A 17856-nucleotide genomic window follows, 5' to 3' on the forward strand; every position below is an offset into this window, starting at 1 on the left:
GAACCCCTGTTTTCCTTTTCTCTTACTTGGGACTGATCAGTTTTGTTTCATTGTTGTGTGTTTTTTTGGTTTTTTTTTGTTTTGTTTTTTTTTTAAATCAGATCTCTGGTGTGATAAGGAAACTATTATGTTTGTCCCATAGGACTAGAGTGGGATCCCTTAGCCTTTGCATTGTCCTGTTGCCCAGCAAGTGCTATAGGTCTGGGTTTGGAGAGTTTGGATCAGTCTCACATCTCTCTTTCTGCTGCTTTTGTAGGTACAAATTAAGTCAGAGTAAGGAAAATCACAGTCCTAGTTAAATGAGAGTTCTTGGAAGCTAGAAAATAATTGTTAAAATTGGAAGGCCTTTTAGACTTTACCCTAGCTAACTCATGCATGGGTTCACGTGTATGTATATGTGTGTGGAATTAGTCTAAATCTGAAGAAGATGCTGCAAGGGCTGCACAGTGCTGAAAATAACATAGAATTGAAAGTTTAAATTCAGCCTTCCTCAAAATAGTGATGGTAAACAGATGTCCTTCCTGCCGCATTTTGATGTTGCAAGATGACAAAGTTGTTTGGAGTCAGCAAAGGACCCTGAGCTTCTCTGATGGGTGATGTTTAAAGATCTGTATGTGGTTTTTAGGGAGGTGGTGAAGATTTGCTTGTACAGTCCTCTGAAAGTGAGCCTTTGCTTTTAACAAGCCCTGTAAAGCATGGTTCTGTCTCAGGGAACTCAATTGCATTGCAGTCACTGCTTTGTTTCTTGCATTAAAGGAAACTTATTTCTGATTTAATTTTTTATTAGAACTCAAATTTTATTGCAACATGGTATTTGGAGAGTGACCTGGGCCCTCTGCTTGGAATGCACGGCCTTTGTAAGATATGTTCTGGGGAAGCAGCAATGACATTTTGGGTGAAACCAGTGAACCCAGTCAAGGTACCAGAATTGACTGCCAGACTGTAGGGTTGGTCTGTATGTTCGACAAATGAGAACAACAAAATGAGAATTTTGTTTATCAGACACTGATAAACAAAATAAGTTTGTCTGGCTGAGAAGATAAATCTGGAATCCAGTTTCCCCTGTTTGTCAGGGAAGTTTGTTGCTTTCCTCATCCTTTAATGCAAGAGAGGTTAAAGTCACATCCAGCAGATGCCATTTCACCTTCTGTGTCCAGCAGTTACAAGTGTAGTTTAACTATTTGCCAGCACTTGCGCAAATAATCTTTGTGCTCTCAAGAGGACTTGTGTTTCCTTCAACAGTCAAAAAGGTTTGAGTGCCTTTTGTTCTCTCATATCTCCCTAAAAAAGTCCTTTGCTGTGAGGAGCCTGCAGTAATTAACAATTGAGATAAAAGGTTAGGACAGTGACCTACTTGTCAGGAAGAAGAGAAACTGGAAGAAAGAATTTCAGAACTGAGCTGTTTACCTGAAATGTTAAATACATGTTGAGGGTATCGTATCTTGGGGTAATCTGTGTGTGTACAAAGGCAAGGCTTCAAAAATGCATGTATTTTTGTTGTTGTTTCTTAATCTCCAAGTTTTAAGGTATCTGTGGGTGGAGCCTTACAGTTGCTCTGGTTCCTTTCATTTCAGACAAATTAACCTTTCGGTGATTCGTCAATATGTGGATTATCTGGTAGGGGAGCAGAATGTGAAGAACGTTTTTTGTAAGTGTTTTTTTTGACAGAAACTATGTTACAACCCTTTTGCCTGGATGGGAATACTGTGATATCTTACCTGGTAAGAGCTGTAGTGGGGAGGACTGTGAATGTGGGATCATCCTAGACGTTTATATTCACCAGTAGAGAGAGTGCAAGCAATACTTAAGGCATCTGCTTTTGCCCACACCCTATTTCTCTGTGGGATAAAATAAGTGTTGCTTTCATATGGTGATATTCCCAAAGATGAATGGATAACGCTGTGTTGGGAGAGAAGACTCAACCAAATGATTCTCCCCTTTGCTTGAGCAAGATACAATCATCTGATTAAAAAACATCAGCTTGGGAGGCCAGGAAATTAAATGGGCTCATCAAAGCCAAATAGGCTTCTTGAGGAGACCCATGGTGCAGAGTGATACTGAGGTGGCTGCTGCTCCCATCTCTCTGCTCTGCTCCTGTCCTGGGGACTACTGCAGGGACAACAGGGATGGCTGGATAGAGAATACAGTATCTGCCAAACCACTTCCGTTCACAGCCTGCCATAGTAAAGTAAGCTGAAAGTGATAAGATTGTGGTTCAAAGCTTCAGTGGAAAGACTGCCAAGATGCAGAGCAGAGGGTGGCAGTGACTTCAGCTATCCCAGTTTAATCTGTTGTTTGTGACTGAACATACTGATGTCTTGTTGTCATAAGCACCCCTGGAAAACAGAGACAGCAAATTTCGGGTCAGGCTGTTTCCTTGGGCTGGAGGATAGACAGTCACTGCCTGGCTCGCTGAGCAACCCCTTGTGCACCTTTCACAGCCTGCCTCACTGCTGGGAAAAGGAGGTAGTTAGTGTCTGCTGGGGAGGAGATGCTGTGGGGTAGTTACCCAGTTTCAGCAACTGATTCTGCCTCCTGCCTCCCAAAGCTGCCGGTTCTGAAACACCCAGGTTTTGAACACAAGCATTTAGTGATGATAACCCTGCAATCCCCATGCAGATGCTGGTGCAGGCCATTGCTGTCTTAAAATGAGTTTGGGGAAAAATATTTCTGTTTTATGTCAAAATCATCAGTTCTTATCTTTGATAAAACCAATGCATGTAGGCCAGGCCTCAGCAAGTGTGTGCGTTGTGTTGAAACAGTGAATGGCACAACAGGAGAAGGACTGTCCCTTAACATCCAGGAGAGGAAGCAGTTGGCAGAAGAATGGATACACCAAGGAAAAGACAAGTGAGTAGCTGAGAGGGAACAGGGGATTCACGATCTCGTGTTATGATATAGGCACACCTGATTGCAAAGTCAGATTTGCTGAAGACCTGCTTTTTGGTTTTTTTTTCTGAGTATTGTTGGGCTTTTCCCCCCGGCTCCTTTGTCGTAGAAGTCTGTGTTTTTATCACTGTCAGTTAGCTGGTGTCCATTTCTGCTGCTTACAGAGCTTGTAAGAGTCCTTCTCTTTGGTACAGTGAAGGCTAGAGGGACCAAAAAGGGCTCAGAGGGAGAAAAAGGGCTGTGCCCGTTGCAATTGATTCTGGAGAAGAAATGGAAGTAAAGAGCAATCTGCCTATTAATGCCCTGTGAGCATTTCTGAACCTTTTCATATATTAAATGATTTGGTATGGGGGAAGCTGAGGTGTGCAGTGTTTAACTGCCTCCCTAAAGGTGGAAAACTAGTGCCAGAAGAAGGAATTCAACCTGGATCTGCAGCTGTGTATCCAAATTGCAGCTCCATTCTCCATCTCTTGTACCTGTTAACAGTCTTGTATTACTCACTGCTGCTGCCTTGTTAGTTGCTACGTCAGAGGATGTGAAGAGGAGGAGGTGTTTTGGGTGAGGAGAGTGAGCAGAAATAAACGGGTGTGAAGGCTCACAGTCTGTATGGATATAAAGGAGAAACACAGCAATGGGACTGACGGACTGGAACCTGAGAGATTCCCTTGGCAGGAACAGACAAAGGTGCTCTGTGAGGTTGAACTCTTCTGGCAGTTCTGCAGAGATGCAGGTTTAGAAAGCAAATATGTGCTTCAATATCCTTTCCTTTTCCCAGCTTCTCCTTAAATCCTTAATGTCTTAATATTAACTTCCTAATAAAATGCTAAGATTTGTCCCTCCTGACAACCTTGCAAAGATAACACCGAGGAGTCACACGACTGATATTTGCAAATGTGTTTTCTTTTTTCCATCACCAGCTGCTTGGCAATGTCAGCATTTTTCCTGTGTGTCTGCTTGTCGCATCAACACAGGTTTTATCTAGCACAGTGAAGTTTTTTTTCTGTGGCTCCCTGGTGTGAAACGAGTCATTTTGACACACTGGTATTTTTCACCATCATTGAAACCTCCCCAAACCTTCTGAATTTGTTTTTGTGCAGATTGGATCATGTGATCATTCATGTGGGAGCACTGAGTCTGCCAGAATCCCAAGAGCTGGTGTGTATATATTATGATTTCTTTTCACTACGTGTGTAATAAATATAAAGATGATGTACCTTAAAGTACTTTCCATTCTCTCTTCCACAGGCAAGACACGCAGCAGCCATAGGTGCCAGTGGTATTGCTGTAATAGCCCCCTTCTTCTTCAGACCCGCAAACAAAGGTGAGTAGATGTGATTGCCAGACTTGCTGAGGCCTTTTATATTGCCCTCCAAGTCCTTTACCATAGATGAAGGATTAATGCCAGTTTTATATTGCGCTCCAAATCCTTTATCATAGATAAAGGATTAATGCCATCTTCGTTCTTGGGAAAATATTTTGGTGATGACATTTGTACACCTGCCATGTCTGTTGCCATGCAAAAGCAAAACCCAGAAGCAGCATTTTTTAAAGATGGTATCAGAATTCTCCCAGTAAGAAGTGGCAAGGATGTCTTTTGGGATGTATTTTCTTAGCCTCTTGTGCAAGGGGGAGTTGCTTATGGAAAGAGTAGTTAACCAGTCTGTCTTCTGAATAGATAGTACGGAGTTTACGCCTGATCTGGGCCATTCTAGGAAGCAGTTGGTTCCATGCTGATCCTTGCTGGACACTGACCAAGTTGATAAACTGCTGATACACAGATGTGCCTCTTGTTACTGAGGTGATCAGGTTTGGTTCTGTGCATATAAGGTTTCCTCAGAACTTACACATTAAGTGTTTTGCTTTTAATATCATCAACATAACATAAAAGAACCACACGAAGTGGAGGGATGTAACAGAAATGGTAAAAGTTGCCTGAATTAATTATGAATGGCAATGTTCATATGAAAGCACCAGAAGAAACCAGAGCGGATTGCAAGAATGGCCAGTATTGACAGCCAAGGATACAATCAGGGCAATCAAACTGGTCAGCACAAAGGAACAGCACAAAGATCAGCAGAAGACCTTGCTGATAGTAGTAGGATGGAAGCGAAGTTTCAGCACATTGTTTTTTTGCCATTCCTCTTCCTGCTGCGGTGATAAGAAGATTGCCCAAGATCTATGAAGGATGCAGTGTACAGGATTCTCAGGAAGAATGTCAACCATGATAACTCTTTGATTCCTAAAACTGTATGAAAAAGTTGGCCAAAATCCTGTTTGTCATCACCCTCAAGCAGGACCCCAAGGGAGGTGAATGTGAACTTAATCCCTTGTCCTCTGTGTTGCACACAAGTGATCCTGGTGAGACCACTTTGGCACACAGGCCTTGCATGTGTGAGAGCATGCATGAGTTACCTCGGTAAGAGGATGAGTGTGCATTACTGAAATTGGTTTCGTTTGAAATAAGTATCATCTTTGCCTTCCCTAAGGTCTTCCACTGGGTTTTGTTATGTTGAATTTTTTATGATGTGTACTTCCTGTGTATGGTACACAAGCTGTAGATGGCTTCTCCACACACCCTGGCTGCTGTGAATCTGAACTGTCTTTCACTACAGGTAGTCTCCTTCCCTTATGGAGGTACTCGATTGTTTTCTTTCAGATGAACTGACTGCTTTCTTACAGAAGATTGCGTCTGAAGCCCCTGAGGTTCCATTTTATTACTATCACATTCCTTCTCTGACAGGTGTGAAGAGTAAGTACTGCTTAGTCAGCTCTTCTCAAGCATGTAGGCTCATAGCAACCTGAGTAATCCTGTGGCTGGTGTGATTAGTCTGCCAAACCAAACTAGGTATGTGGTCTCTGTTCCCATCACATGCCGGCCGTACTGGAAAGGCTCCTTTCTGAAAATGGGAGGTGATTCCAAGACTGGAAAATAAATTTAATTCCTCTTCATCAGAAGAAAAGTCATGGCTTGTGAGTGATGCACAACTGGGATGGAGGTGCTGACCATGGCTTTGCAATTAGTGTGGACCAGGATAGGATATTGCTTTGGATACTCATAGTTGAATCCTGATTTTTTTGCAAGATAGCAGCCACCATCTCTCTTGGTGTGCACTGACTGCGTAGTCACGTTTGCTAGTAAATTACGTGTGAAACCACAATGCTTCTCAAGTCTTACTATTTAGCAGAGGAATGAGAAATAGAATACAGATCTTTGGTTATTTGCTCTAGACAGCAGGTTATGTGGTGCTTCTGGACGTATGAATGTATATTTATTCTTAAATATGTTGTTGACAGTTCATTCCTAATCTGTTATCCAGGGGTTTTCCGTTCTGATCTGGTAAAAGGAATGCTTCAGAGGGGGTGGAAAAATATCTTCTGTGTAACTCTGGGAAATAATTACACTGAAGTTGTCTTACTCTTTGTTTTAGAACTATATAGTTTACTAGGCTTAGGCCAAAAGCGAACAACTTGTGAACTAGTAAGTCTCCCTCATGGGGACAAGGCAGGGAAATCTCCCAGAACAGGGGTGCGTTTCTTCATATGAGATTGCTGTTCTACACAGTTCGCGTTGAAGAGTTGCTGGATGGCATAAAAGAGCAGATCCCCACCTTCCAGGGAGTGAAGTTCAGCGACACGGACCTCTTGGACCTTGCACAGTGTATAAACAAGAATGAGAGAGAGCAGTTTGCATTCCTGTATGGGGTGGATGAGGTGAGAGGCTCCTCTTAAAAATAGTTTCTTCTAAGGCGTTCTCTTGCTTCAGCCTTGGGGAAAAAAATAACCTTGGACATTTGGTGCCGGGTAGTTTTGCTGCTTGACCTCCCACCACCCCTTTTTTTTTCTTTATTTTGTTACATGAAGTAATTTTTTTTTTCTTCCCCCCCTACCCCAAACTAGCAACTGTTGAGTGCACTGGCAATAGGGGCAAACGGAGCAGTTGGAAGGTCAGTATGGCTTGGACTCCTTCCCCTCAACACACACACTGTATTGTTGTATCTTCCACTACCTACACAGAATTTCTCTAACAATCTTCTGTCAACGCTGTGGAGAATTTTGCAGGGTAGGGCTGTACAGTAGCAAGCAGACAGATAAGCTAGCTCTGGTGCTAGTGGTGGGACAGTCATATAACCTGGGATCTTGGATTATGTTCGTTGGGGTGATTATGGCTGCAGCCTGTAAGCCGACGCAAAGGTTTCAACATATTTCTTTAACCTCACAGCAACTTTGTGAAGTAGAGAATCGCTTTTATATTCATTATATGGGTAAGGAACCAAAGCCCATAGAGACTAAAATTATTAGTTTGCATGTGAAGTCTATGAGGAAGAGTGCTCCACTGAGTTTAATTTCTGATTTGCATTTCTGCCCCTCATACCAGACTGCTTAGATGAGTTACTGTTGATATCTGTGTTCTTGTCTAGATGATCCATTAAATGAACAAGAAATTGGTAAATTAAGCAACTGACTTTCCATATTGCCTAATTGTGTCTTTTGATTTTTAATTGTGAAAAGTGGTTCTATTTGGAAAGAACTAGGAAGAGGAATCTGCTCTCTAAACTCCTCCATAGGGCTCAGCATACATCAGATGCTTGACAGTATAAACCACACATAGTTTGCATGAATCTCTATCGTAATAATGGCATTCTTATAATGTCATCAGCAAAAGTGTGTGGCTCCGTCTTTTGTTTCAGTGGTTCTGAGCTCCTCCTCTGCATGTACCGATTCTGGTTTTGGTTTGGGTTTTTTTTGGCAGTACGTACAACTATTTGGGCCGAAAAACCAATCTGATGTTGCAAGCCTTTGCAAAGCCAGACCTTGCATTAGCACGGAAGTATCAGGTACAGTATTTTCACTGTCCCTACTGGGAGCAGCCTTCTTTCTCCTGTAGCTTTACTGGGGCTGTTCTCCAGGTGGTTTTGTCATCCATACCCTAAGGTAGCTTTATTAAAGCAAACTTCCTTCAGCTCCAGCCCCTCTGCCTGTTACTCGTCTCTCCTCATCTTTTTGAGCGGTCCATACTAACTTTTAACCAAGATCTGCCTTGCTTATCCTTCAACTCTCTAATCTCATCTCATGATTTGGAGACTGAAGCATCTCTTTTAGAAGGAAAGGCTGGGAGAGCTGGGCCTGTTTAGCCTGGAGAAGACTGAGGGGATCTTACCAATGTACACCAACATCTTAAGGGGGAGCATCAAGAGGATCAGGCCAGGCTCTTTTCAGTAGTACCCAGCGACAGGACAGGGGGCAACTGGCACAGACTGAAACACAAGGAGTTCCATCTGAATAGGAGGAAAAAAATCTTTACTTTGATGTGACAGAGCGCTGGAACGGGCTGCTCAGAGAGATTGTGGAGTCTCCTGCTCTGGAGACACTCAAAACCTGCCTGCAGACTGCTCTAGGAGACCCTGCTTTAGCAGAGGGTTGGACCAGATGATCTTCAGAGGTCCCTTCCAACACCAACCATTCTGTGATTCTGTGATCTATGCAAAGTGAGCGATGGCCTGGCCTTTTTCCTTGAACAAGCCCTCAATGGCTAGGCCCCTTGACAAGGAATATTCTGGGGATACCTGACATGATACAGGGCAGAAAGGTGTCCCAAATGAGCTCTGCCTGGACCCCCTTGGTCTTGGCAGCTTGAAGATTTGTGAGAGCAATCAGTGTACAATCTATACTCAACGTTTTTGTGGGACATTTGAGGTATCCTACTTTTGCCTTAAAATAGAAGTGACTGCAGGTTGAAAGTCTCAAAGACATCTGAGAGATTATCTGCTCTGGGAAATCTCTTCACTAGACAGTGGATATTCATATTTGTAAACCTTTAGAGCCCAGTATGAGACTTACCAGTGTTCTGACTGCTTGCAGTGAGGGATGGCTTGAACAGGAGTGACAGACTGAGAAGGAGTGATCGTTTTATTGTATCCCTCCCTCCCTCCACTATTCCAAAGGAATTCAATTAGTATTTCCCATAGACTGGTGGCCAAAGGCTTTTCTCAAAGCTGTGCAACATTGTATAAGATGTAAATATCATAATAGCTTTAGATGTTTTTACATCTTAAAATTTGAAGGAGTTAATAAACTACTGTGTCTTTTCTAGTTTCTCACTGGGGAATTTCTCAACTTTGTCATCAAACTAGGTAAGTCCTGCACTGCTCGTCTACCTCATTATATCTAAAAATGCCGATTTGGTGCTCCCAAAACTCTCATGTTGCTGTACCCTGAGAACTTCCTTCCCAGAAGATTTTGCAGTAAGAAAATGCTGCATCTGCTGTTTCCCAAGTTAGTAGCAGCTGGGAGCTCAACAAAGGGAGCTGACCAAGCACCCCTGACAGATTCCACTCTCACTTCCTTCCTTCTATGAAGTCTCACAGCTTTAAAGCTGTGGGTCTGTGATTTATCCTTTTTCTTATCCTGACTCTTTTGATGGGTTGTTTCTTCTTCATTCAGTCTCCAAAAGCTCATTTCTAGCTCTGTTTCTAGAGTAATTTTTCTGAAATGGTGGTGCTCCGGTAGGAAAACAGATCTGACACTTGTCTCTCCTGCCTTGTAAGAGTAACATTGTTCAAGCCTGTACAAAACCAAAGCATTTTAAAATGGAATGATTTTTAGGAACAAGCCCAATTTTTAATATAAAAAACAATTAAAACCAACCAAGACAGAATAGTGTAGGGAGACAGAATCGGACGTTTCATGGTTTTCACTTAATGAAGAGAGCTGTTCACTGTGGTTTTGCTGTACATGGGCAAGCCCCAATGAATCTGGCGGAGCTGCAGTGCTTGGTTGTGTTTCTTGGGTTAAAAGTCAGAGGAAATGCTTCATTATTTAGCCTTATAAAGAGGCAAAATGCCAGAGGTACGTAAGGGGGCTGGAGCTATGAACAGAGAGGCCTCCATAAGTTTCCTGTGTTGGTTTAAGCTGGCACCCCATGTCATTGTCACGTGCCAGCAGGATGTTACTACTCCCAGGGCTTGCCTTTACGTGAGCCTGCATCAGGGGGTACCTCCAAGGCTGCAGACATCGGGGTGCTGTGGAGACAAATTGGCTGGGCTAGCTCAGCCTACCAGTGAAGGGGAGTTGGAAGTGGCCTGATTTTTGCTTGTTTTGCGTATGGAGAACTTGCACCATCTTTTCAATTGTCAGGGCTGTGTGTGGCAGTAGATTTTGGCAAGGAGAACGGAACACGTGTACAGCCCTGATTATCTGTAAAACTGACACAGTAGTTTTTGAAGTGCGTAGGAATATACTCTGCTTGGTATCTTTAGGAGGGAAACAATAATGGTATAATAGATATACAAATGTAATAACTAGGCATTAACTTTTACTGTAATGTCTTTCCTGTCTGCAAGCACAATCATTTCTTCTTAGTTACACTGTTGTCATTTCCATGAAGTGCTTAGACCCTGCTTTATGCCAGATTACACAGGAATGTGTATGCTGCTGCTTTTTGACACCTGTCTAGAGACTGCTTTAAGCAAAATGATCTGTAAATGTTCTGATTTTGCTTTTGTCCACCCAGGTTTTGGTGTTGCACAGACTAAAGCTGTAATGACTTTTGTTTCTGGCATTCCCATGGGACCTCCACGGCTTCCACTTGTTGATGCCTCTGAGGAGTTCATCATCAAGGCCAAAGCCAAGCTGGATAGCATTATGTGGCCTGATGGCAATTGATGTTCTGGAAGTGGAGGCTCCTTTTCTGAGTTGGACTGTCACATGGCACGTTCCCCACGCGATGGGCTGCAATTTCTTTCAGGGAATTGGCAATGTGCCTGAGCCCTTTCCCGTTAGGACTGGCTCTGTTGGTGCACATGTAGCCACCTTTTTGCACAACTGTTCCCCTGGAGCTCTGCACATTGCAGGACTAGGTGGTTTCTTTTAATAAAAAATAAGCAAATTTTCCCCAATTGGAGGATACTGACTCCTTTTGTCTAGAAAGAAGGAAGATCTGTCTCCAGCCTCCCTACAGCTAGATTATGTCTTGTCCAAGGGAGACGTTCATGAGCACTACACTGAGTGTTTAAACCACGGAGTGACACCGCCTGGTTGTTCGTACCGCTATCCCACTGTCTGTGAGAATCACTGGGACACTTGACTGTGCATGTAAAATCCTGCTGTTGCCTTACCGTGTTTATACACCTTTACTTGATGCAAAATTAAAAGCAACCTTTTGCAACAGAAAGCTTTTGGCTGTCTGATAAGCAGATGGTTTTGCTTACATGTCTTTCCTCTGTGTCTTCCTGTAGATGTCTTTTTCCTTACACCAAAACCAAAGGCACGACTGAGCTGTACGTCACAGGCACGACCTGTACATGACGGAAAGTCACCTGCTGTCAGATGGAAAGGTGCTCTTTTGTACCCGGAGCTGAACCTCTCTCCACCAGCTCGAGCTTTTACTGTCTGATCGTGCGGGCAGGTGACAGATGTGAGGTGCTGGGCCTTGCTCCTGCGTGCGAACACCAGGACAGGGCACGGGTGGAAAAGGGGAGAGAGGGGGGTAAATGCGGAGATGTGAGGGCGTGAAAAACTGCGATCTTCCTCTGGCTGTATAACCACCGAGCCTGGCATACCCAGGAAAAAAGGGGTCCTTTTTTTATCCCCCGCCGTGCATTTGGTAAACCCAGAGGGAAGCTTATTTTTGCCGGCTGAGGGTAAGGGAGTGCGTGGGCACGGCGCTGCCAGCGGCTCACGGGTCCCGGCGCCTGCGGACGGGCTGAGCCTTGCCAAAGCCTCAGCTGCTTTGCTCCGAGCCCGGGCGCGCTCGGCGGCACTGCGGAGGGCGAGCGCGGCCCTACCGGCTCCCGGCCCGCCCCGCCCCGCCGCGGCCGCCGTCGCCGCGCATGCGCGGCCGGCGCTGTGAGGCGCGGGCGGGCGGTGCTGCCCGCCGCTGGGCCGGCGCTGTGAGGCGCGGGCGGGCCGCGGCTCGGCCGGTGCTGCCCCCGCCCCGCCGGCCGGAGCCATGGGGGACGTGAAGAACTACCTGTACGCCTGGTGTGGGAGGAGGCGGGTGACGCCGGCCTACGAGATCCGCGCCGGCGGCGGCCGCAGCCGCCAGACCTTCCAGTGCGAGGTGCGGGCCCTGCCTGCCGCCCGGGAGAGGCGGGCCGGGCTCCGGCGGGAGGGTGCGGGGCTGGCGTGAGGTAAACTCGGGGGGCTGTGAGAGTACAGCACCTGGCACCGCGCTCTTACGGTGAAAAGGAACGGATTTTCCTAAGGGCGTTCGCACGGCGTGTGCCACCCTGCTCGCAGCGACAAGCGCCGCCGCGGGCTGTGTCACCCCGGTGGGGAGCGTCGGGCCGGCTGAGCCTGAGCTGGGGTGTGTTGGGAAACCCCTGTCGGCCGGGCCGCGGGGCAGGCGCTGCCGGGGGGCGGCTGCGGCGGCAGGAGCGGGGCCGGGCCGGGCTCGGCGGAGCTGGCAGTCACGGCAGGCCGGGCGCTCAGCGGGCTCGCTCGCCATGCCGCGGGTTGGCACGAAACGCCTTGAATCTGCCATTCTGCCATTCTTCCCCCGTTTATCTTCCACACCTGTTACACAGCTGAGAAGTGCGATGATGGTAAACCAGTTTTAATGATGGTAAACCAGTTTGAAAGGTGTTGGGACTGAGCTGGGGCACGGCTTGGTTGAAATGGTGGTATGGACAGCTACGTTGTTCTCGGTTTTGTGCGTTGCTGCCCTGTGAGCATCCATACCAACAAGAGATGAAAGGACCGGTCTTGCTGAAACATTTGTTTTTGCTGATTTGCACGGTCTGGTGGGATGGTTGTGGATCCGGTGAGGTTACTGTTTTGTTGGTGATACCATTGTCCTGGTAGATTGATAGTCTGCTGGGAGCAGAAGCTTATCGTTTGGAACCTGTTAAGCAAAATACTAGTGAAATGTGGTGTTTGATGAGAAAATGGGTATCGGCTACCAGTGGATTCAACACTGCCTTTGTTCTTCAGTTTGGTATTGGGGGTGTACAAAACTGGTTGGGACTAGCTGGAATGTTATATGCAAGTCTGTTTACTTCCCCCCCCCCCCCCCCCCCAATACAGACTAACTAGTAAAGAGCTGTTCATGTGGTCAGCAGTGGAAATCAGAAATGTGTAAGCAGTCTGCGCAAGTGAAACTGAAATGGAGTTGCTGACTGTAAATGTAAAAGAAGGACAATAACCTTTAAGATGAGGGGCAGTCAGTGGTTGCAGAAAAGCAGGTGTAAAATACCTGGTTAGTCTAAATTTTGAATAAACTGCCTGTGATCAGGTTTTGCAGCAGCCTGTCAGGCATGCTAGTGGGATATGAAATTGCTGCTCTGAAGCTTGTCTCTATGAAATATATTGCACGGTGCTAGCTGTAATAACGTGGAGCTACAGCAGAGGACACGCAAGCTCACTCCTGCCCTTGTTGTCTGAGGGTTTGGGATTAGGGTTGTGGAAAGTGAACCTGCACAGTTTGCTGCTCTGTGTTGCCAGGATCCCTTCCTGCACTGGTTCGTATTCTTCAGTGAGGTTTTGGGAGACCCTCATGCTCTCTGAGAAAGGACTGTGGGTGTTTCCTTCAATAGGTATAAAGTATACATTCACAACCTACAGAAATATATAGATGTGTAATAGTGTGTAACAACACTTAGTAATAATATTTCTGCTGTACTTATTAACAACTGAAATTTGGTGTTTCAGTCAGTTTTACTGGTTTTCAAGACCCTTTCACTTGTACGTGCTACAGATGTGTGTTTTTATTTGCAGGTTCGAGTGGAAGGCTTTAACTATGTTGGCATGGGTAATTCCACTAACAAGAAAGATGCGCAGAGCAACGCTGCTCGAGACTTCGTCAATTACTTAGTTCGGGTGAATGAGATGAAGAGAGACGAAATTCCTGCGTTTGGAGTAAGCTGCTTTTTCTCCTTACCAAAGACTAATCTTTGATTGCAGTGCTGTGCGTCCAGTTGCATTTCATCCCTGGAGTTCAGTCTGGCACCCATGTGCAGTGAAGAAGACTGAATGTGTGGAACGTCTGCTCGCAGTGCTGGAAGGCTGGATGGAATACACGCAGTGAATGTTGTAGGGTGATCTAGTAAAAACAGCTGCATGTTGGTCTGCATAACTGATGAGGTTGGAAAGAATTCAGAGAGGCTGTAAGGTGCAGCCTGATATGAAAAGTGCTGAATACTCACACCTAACACTGGAATTGTTTTAAATGCATGTTATGATATATTATACCATGTACGTAAAAAAAACCCCAAAAACACAACAGTAAAAAGATCACAGATACCTCAACCCGAACATTCAAAACTTGGCACTTTTTAAACTGTAAATGCTTTCTGCCTTAACTCCTCACGTGTGTAACAGGATCACTGCTTTTTATGATGTTTTATGAACCATGCAAGTACCAGCAGTGACTATCACAAAAGCTGAGCAGGAGGGCAACTCTGTCTTTACAACAATTTTAGAGAACACTAAATAAAGCACAAAGCTACATGTTATACATTGGGATGGAAGAATCTTTTTCTACTGCCTTATCAAGGATTTATCTGCATAAGAGACATAGTTTGATTGGTGGAAGCAGTGTCCCTGCCTTGGTAGCCTAGGTGAAGCCCTATGGTGACAGAACCTATATTGTTTCTGGTGTAGCAGTTAGTTTCATGGCAATGCAGCGTGCTGCACGGCTGGGTTCTAAACACAGACAGCATGTTCTGGGTCCTGAATAAAGCAGCGGTGGTGTGATCAGTTAGCTGAATGTACATATCTCAAAATGGGAAGAATTCAAAATGTAATGGTTAACTGTAATTTTGTCATTTCCTAAGGATACTAATGTTTTCTTACGGGGTTTTTCTTATGTGTTCATGAAGTACTTTTGAGTTCCCTTGAATCTACAATATGAAATACATCTGTTATTTTTCCCTGGATGCTGGAACAGTCAATTTTATAACTGTTGAACTTCAGTAAGTCAGGGCTACTTGTTGGTTGGAAATCTTTTTACAGAACACCCACAAAAAGCCAAATATTCAAGCAATTGCATTTCTTTCAGTTTTTAGAAGGGTGTTACTATTGGGTGTTACTGCTACGGGTAACTGTTGTGTGATGTTGCATGAGCTATTCAAACTGCCTGAGTTTTCTAGCTAAATAGTAAAAAGACTTACTCTGTACAAATATGCTGAGGTTTTCCTTCATTCTCTTTCTTAGCCAGCTGTAGGTGATACCCCCAGTGGAGGATCTGAAGCAGCTAGAGATGTTACTGGTTCCAGTCCTACTTTGGGTGGACCTCTTCCTCCACATTTGATTATAGAGGCTGAAATAGGTAAGATTGTGAAAACTGTAATTTACATGTACGTAGATGGAATATATGCATATATAGCTTTAGGTGGGTTCTTTTCTCCCTAATAGCGTAATTTTGCAGACAGAAGACAGTTAGAAGTCATTGTGGTTTTGAAGCAGAGATGTGAATGACTGCATGAGGTATGCGGGACTGGTCGTGTCCTATCGGGATGGCCAGGCAGTACCTCTCTATTGCTAAAAACATGTTTCGGGAGAGTTAGTTTGTTTTTGTTTTTTCCATGTGGTAGGCAATGGCTTAGGTACAACACCTGGAAACAGTGGCAATCTTGGAGGTCAGTGGGATCGAGGTGCGAATTTGAAAGACTATTATTCAAGGAAAGAGGAACAAGAAGTGCAGGCAGTAAGTCATTCTGTGGAATTCTCCTTTAGTTCTTAGGTATCTTTCAGTCCCTTTGATTTATTAGCATTTATAATCAAGCTTTCTGTTTTCATTTGATGTTTTGCTGTTGGTTTTAACTTAAGCTTCAGATTACTTGCTGATTTTCAACAAAAGTAACTTGTTTAAGCTAGGAACAAAATAAATCACTCAGGATGCTGTGAATTGTTCATATAGACATTTTGTTGTGAAAATAAGGAAATAATGAGGACTTTCTAGCATATTCTGGAATGTCTTAATTTAGAGCATCTAGACAAGTTATTTTAAGACTTGTAAGAATTTTTAAAACTGAAATCTGTTAGAAACTAGTAAATGGTATTGTTTTTAAATATTAGTCCTCAGAGTCAGAAGTGGACTTAAATGCTGATCTTCATGGGAGTTGGACCTTGGAAAATGCCAAGGCACGTCTGAACCAGTTTTTCCAAAAGGAGAAGATTCAGGAAGAATATAAATACACTGAAGTGGGGCCTGATCACAACAGGTTTGTTAGTCACCTTTTAGTCACATTCTGCGTATGAAGCGTTAGAAATATTTTTTGGTGACAGTGGCTAATCATGTTTGTTTGCAGTGCTCCGTAGTGCTGTTTGAGAAAGCAGTGTTCTTTACCAGGACCAACAACATCCCTAAATCTTGAAATGGGTGTGCTGAACGCTGGTGTCAAGATCTGAGCGACTGAAGAAGTTTCTGTCTGATGATTTTCATGGATGTGCAGCTTTTAAAATGATTGCTATGCTCTAGCTAACTTTGAGGCGTCAGTTTGAATGGAAGAGCTCTTAATTGCTTGCAGTAATTGTTTGTATGGCTGTAGTTGTCTTTGTACATTTTGAGTTAATCTTAAATATGCTTATATTTGCATATGTAGAAAGGTACTTTTAGGACATTAAATTTATATTTTTTATTTACAATTAACTTTTTTGGCAGCAGAATCTTCTACTGGAAAAAATAGTTTGGCAGAATTCTCCCAGAGGAGTTTTTGAGGGTCTTAAATTTCAGTTGAAACCAGCTGGATATTACTCTTTTGACTTTCTGCCCATTCCATCAGAAAATTTGCATGTGCTTCTCCCAAATGAAAATAATGCATAATAGATTGTGCATAAAGAATTTATGTTTTGTTATGATTATTTTTTTTTTTTACCTCTGTTTGGAATACTCTTTACAAGTCATCAAAACTTTATGACATTGTATTATTTCTTGTGAAATATAATTACATTTTGTGGTCAGAAATGTTGGCTTCTGCTGCTGGATTCTTGTAGCTGGCTTCTGCTGCTGGATTCTTGTAGCTGAGGTTGGGGTTGGGTTTTTTTTTTTGTATTCTAGAAACTTGTGTTCTATGAGAGTTACTGTTTTTAGAAAGACAAGTGACTTTTCTTATTACAGTCTTCCATGAGAATCTTACTCACAGGACTTCTGGTATTCTTTTGTTGTTGAGCTTTACAAGCATTTAGAACAGCTAAAATATGTGTATTGGTGTCAGAAAGGTTTTAATTTGGAACTATCTTCAATTCAGTTTATCTCCATTTATGTTCTCAAGCAAGGATGTTTCTTTCCCTTAAATGAGTGACATAAAAAATCAGTACGGTACTAGGAATTTTAAATAAGCTTGTTGCAGGTGTTGTTCTTCAGCATGTCTTTTATTCTGTAACTTGCAGATTATTTGTGCAGCTGATTTTGTTATGCCTTCTGCAGGTAAAAGCATTAAATCCCATTTTTTATTTTAAATGTATATAATCTTGAGCAGAATGGAGTGACCACAGATGACAGTATGTTTCTCAGCCTGCTTACCATTCTTCTGGAGAGCATTTCAGGGTTTCCTATTTACTATATCCAAGACAGCTTGTGAATTGCCCTGGATGGAATGGCAGAAGGGGGAACTATCTGCTTGAATGGATTGTATAGGCATGACAATTCTGATGTGTTCTAGTGATCATTGAGAGAGGGCAAACTATTTGATTTAATCCTTTTGGTATGTGTAATAGGAGAGGAGTAATTTCAGATGGCTTTGGAGGTTTGAGGACAGTAATATAGTTTACTTGGTTTTTTGTTAAGGAGTATGAGTTGCCTTATATCTTACCAATCTGATTATTTTTTTTAAATACCAGTCTTTATACCAGAAATATCAGCCTTGCTCTCAGAGGTTTTTAAAAGAGAAATGTATTTTTGTTGTCAATTAATCATAGTCATTTGATACAAGAATTTAATAATAGCTGGAAAATTTGGGTTTGGAAACTTTGTTTTAATTATGACAGGAGGGTATAAATCATAAATGTAAACATAGCTCTCCTAATACA

At 43.5% G+C, this 17856-nt stretch overlaps 2 protein-coding genes across 14 annotated transcripts in view; both read left to right on the forward strand.

Moving 5' to 3' along the window:
* Positions 1-11059, forward strand: part of NPL (N-acetylneuraminate pyruvate lyase) — a 35424-nt gene extending 24365 nt beyond the window's left edge. For 12 of the 13 annotated variants that reach the window (XM_037403601.1, XM_037403607.1, XM_037403600.1 and 9 more), the window contains 10 exons: positions 1575-1648; positions 2763-2850; positions 3987-4044; positions 4135-4210; positions 5546-5638; positions 6452-6600; positions 6787-6833; positions 7640-7724; positions 8981-9020; positions 10400-11059. In XM_037403601.1, coding sequence (XP_037259498.1) covers positions 1575-1648; positions 2763-2850; positions 3987-4044; positions 4135-4210; positions 5546-5638; positions 6452-6600; positions 6787-6833; positions 7640-7724; positions 8981-9020; positions 10400-10551 — 862 coding nt within the window. In that variant the 3' untranslated portion in view covers positions 10552-11059. The remainder of the gene's footprint in view (positions 1-1574; positions 1649-2762; positions 2851-3986; positions 4045-4134; positions 4211-5545; positions 5639-6451; positions 6601-6786; positions 6834-7639; positions 7725-8980; positions 9021-10399) is intronic. The other variant, XM_037403613.1, reaches the window with a different exon arrangement.
* Positions 11060-11740: 681 nt separating this feature from the next.
* DHX9 (DExH-box helicase 9) overlaps positions 11741-17856 on the forward strand; it is a 29246-nt gene continuing 23130 nt past the window's right edge. The window contains 5 exon segments of the mRNA XM_037404079.1: positions 11741-11947; positions 13603-13743; positions 15040-15154; positions 15420-15532; positions 15904-16049. Coding sequence (XP_037259976.1) covers positions 11837-11947; positions 13603-13743; positions 15040-15154; positions 15420-15532; positions 15904-16049 — 626 coding nt within the window. The 5' untranslated portion in view covers positions 11741-11836.

Source organism: Falco rusticolus, chromosome 11 (genome assembly GCF_015220075.1).
Source record: "Falco rusticolus isolate bFalRus1 chromosome 11, bFalRus1.pri, whole genome shotgun sequence".
Taxonomy (NCBI): Eukaryota; Metazoa; Chordata; class Aves; order Falconiformes; family Falconidae; genus Falco; species Falco rusticolus.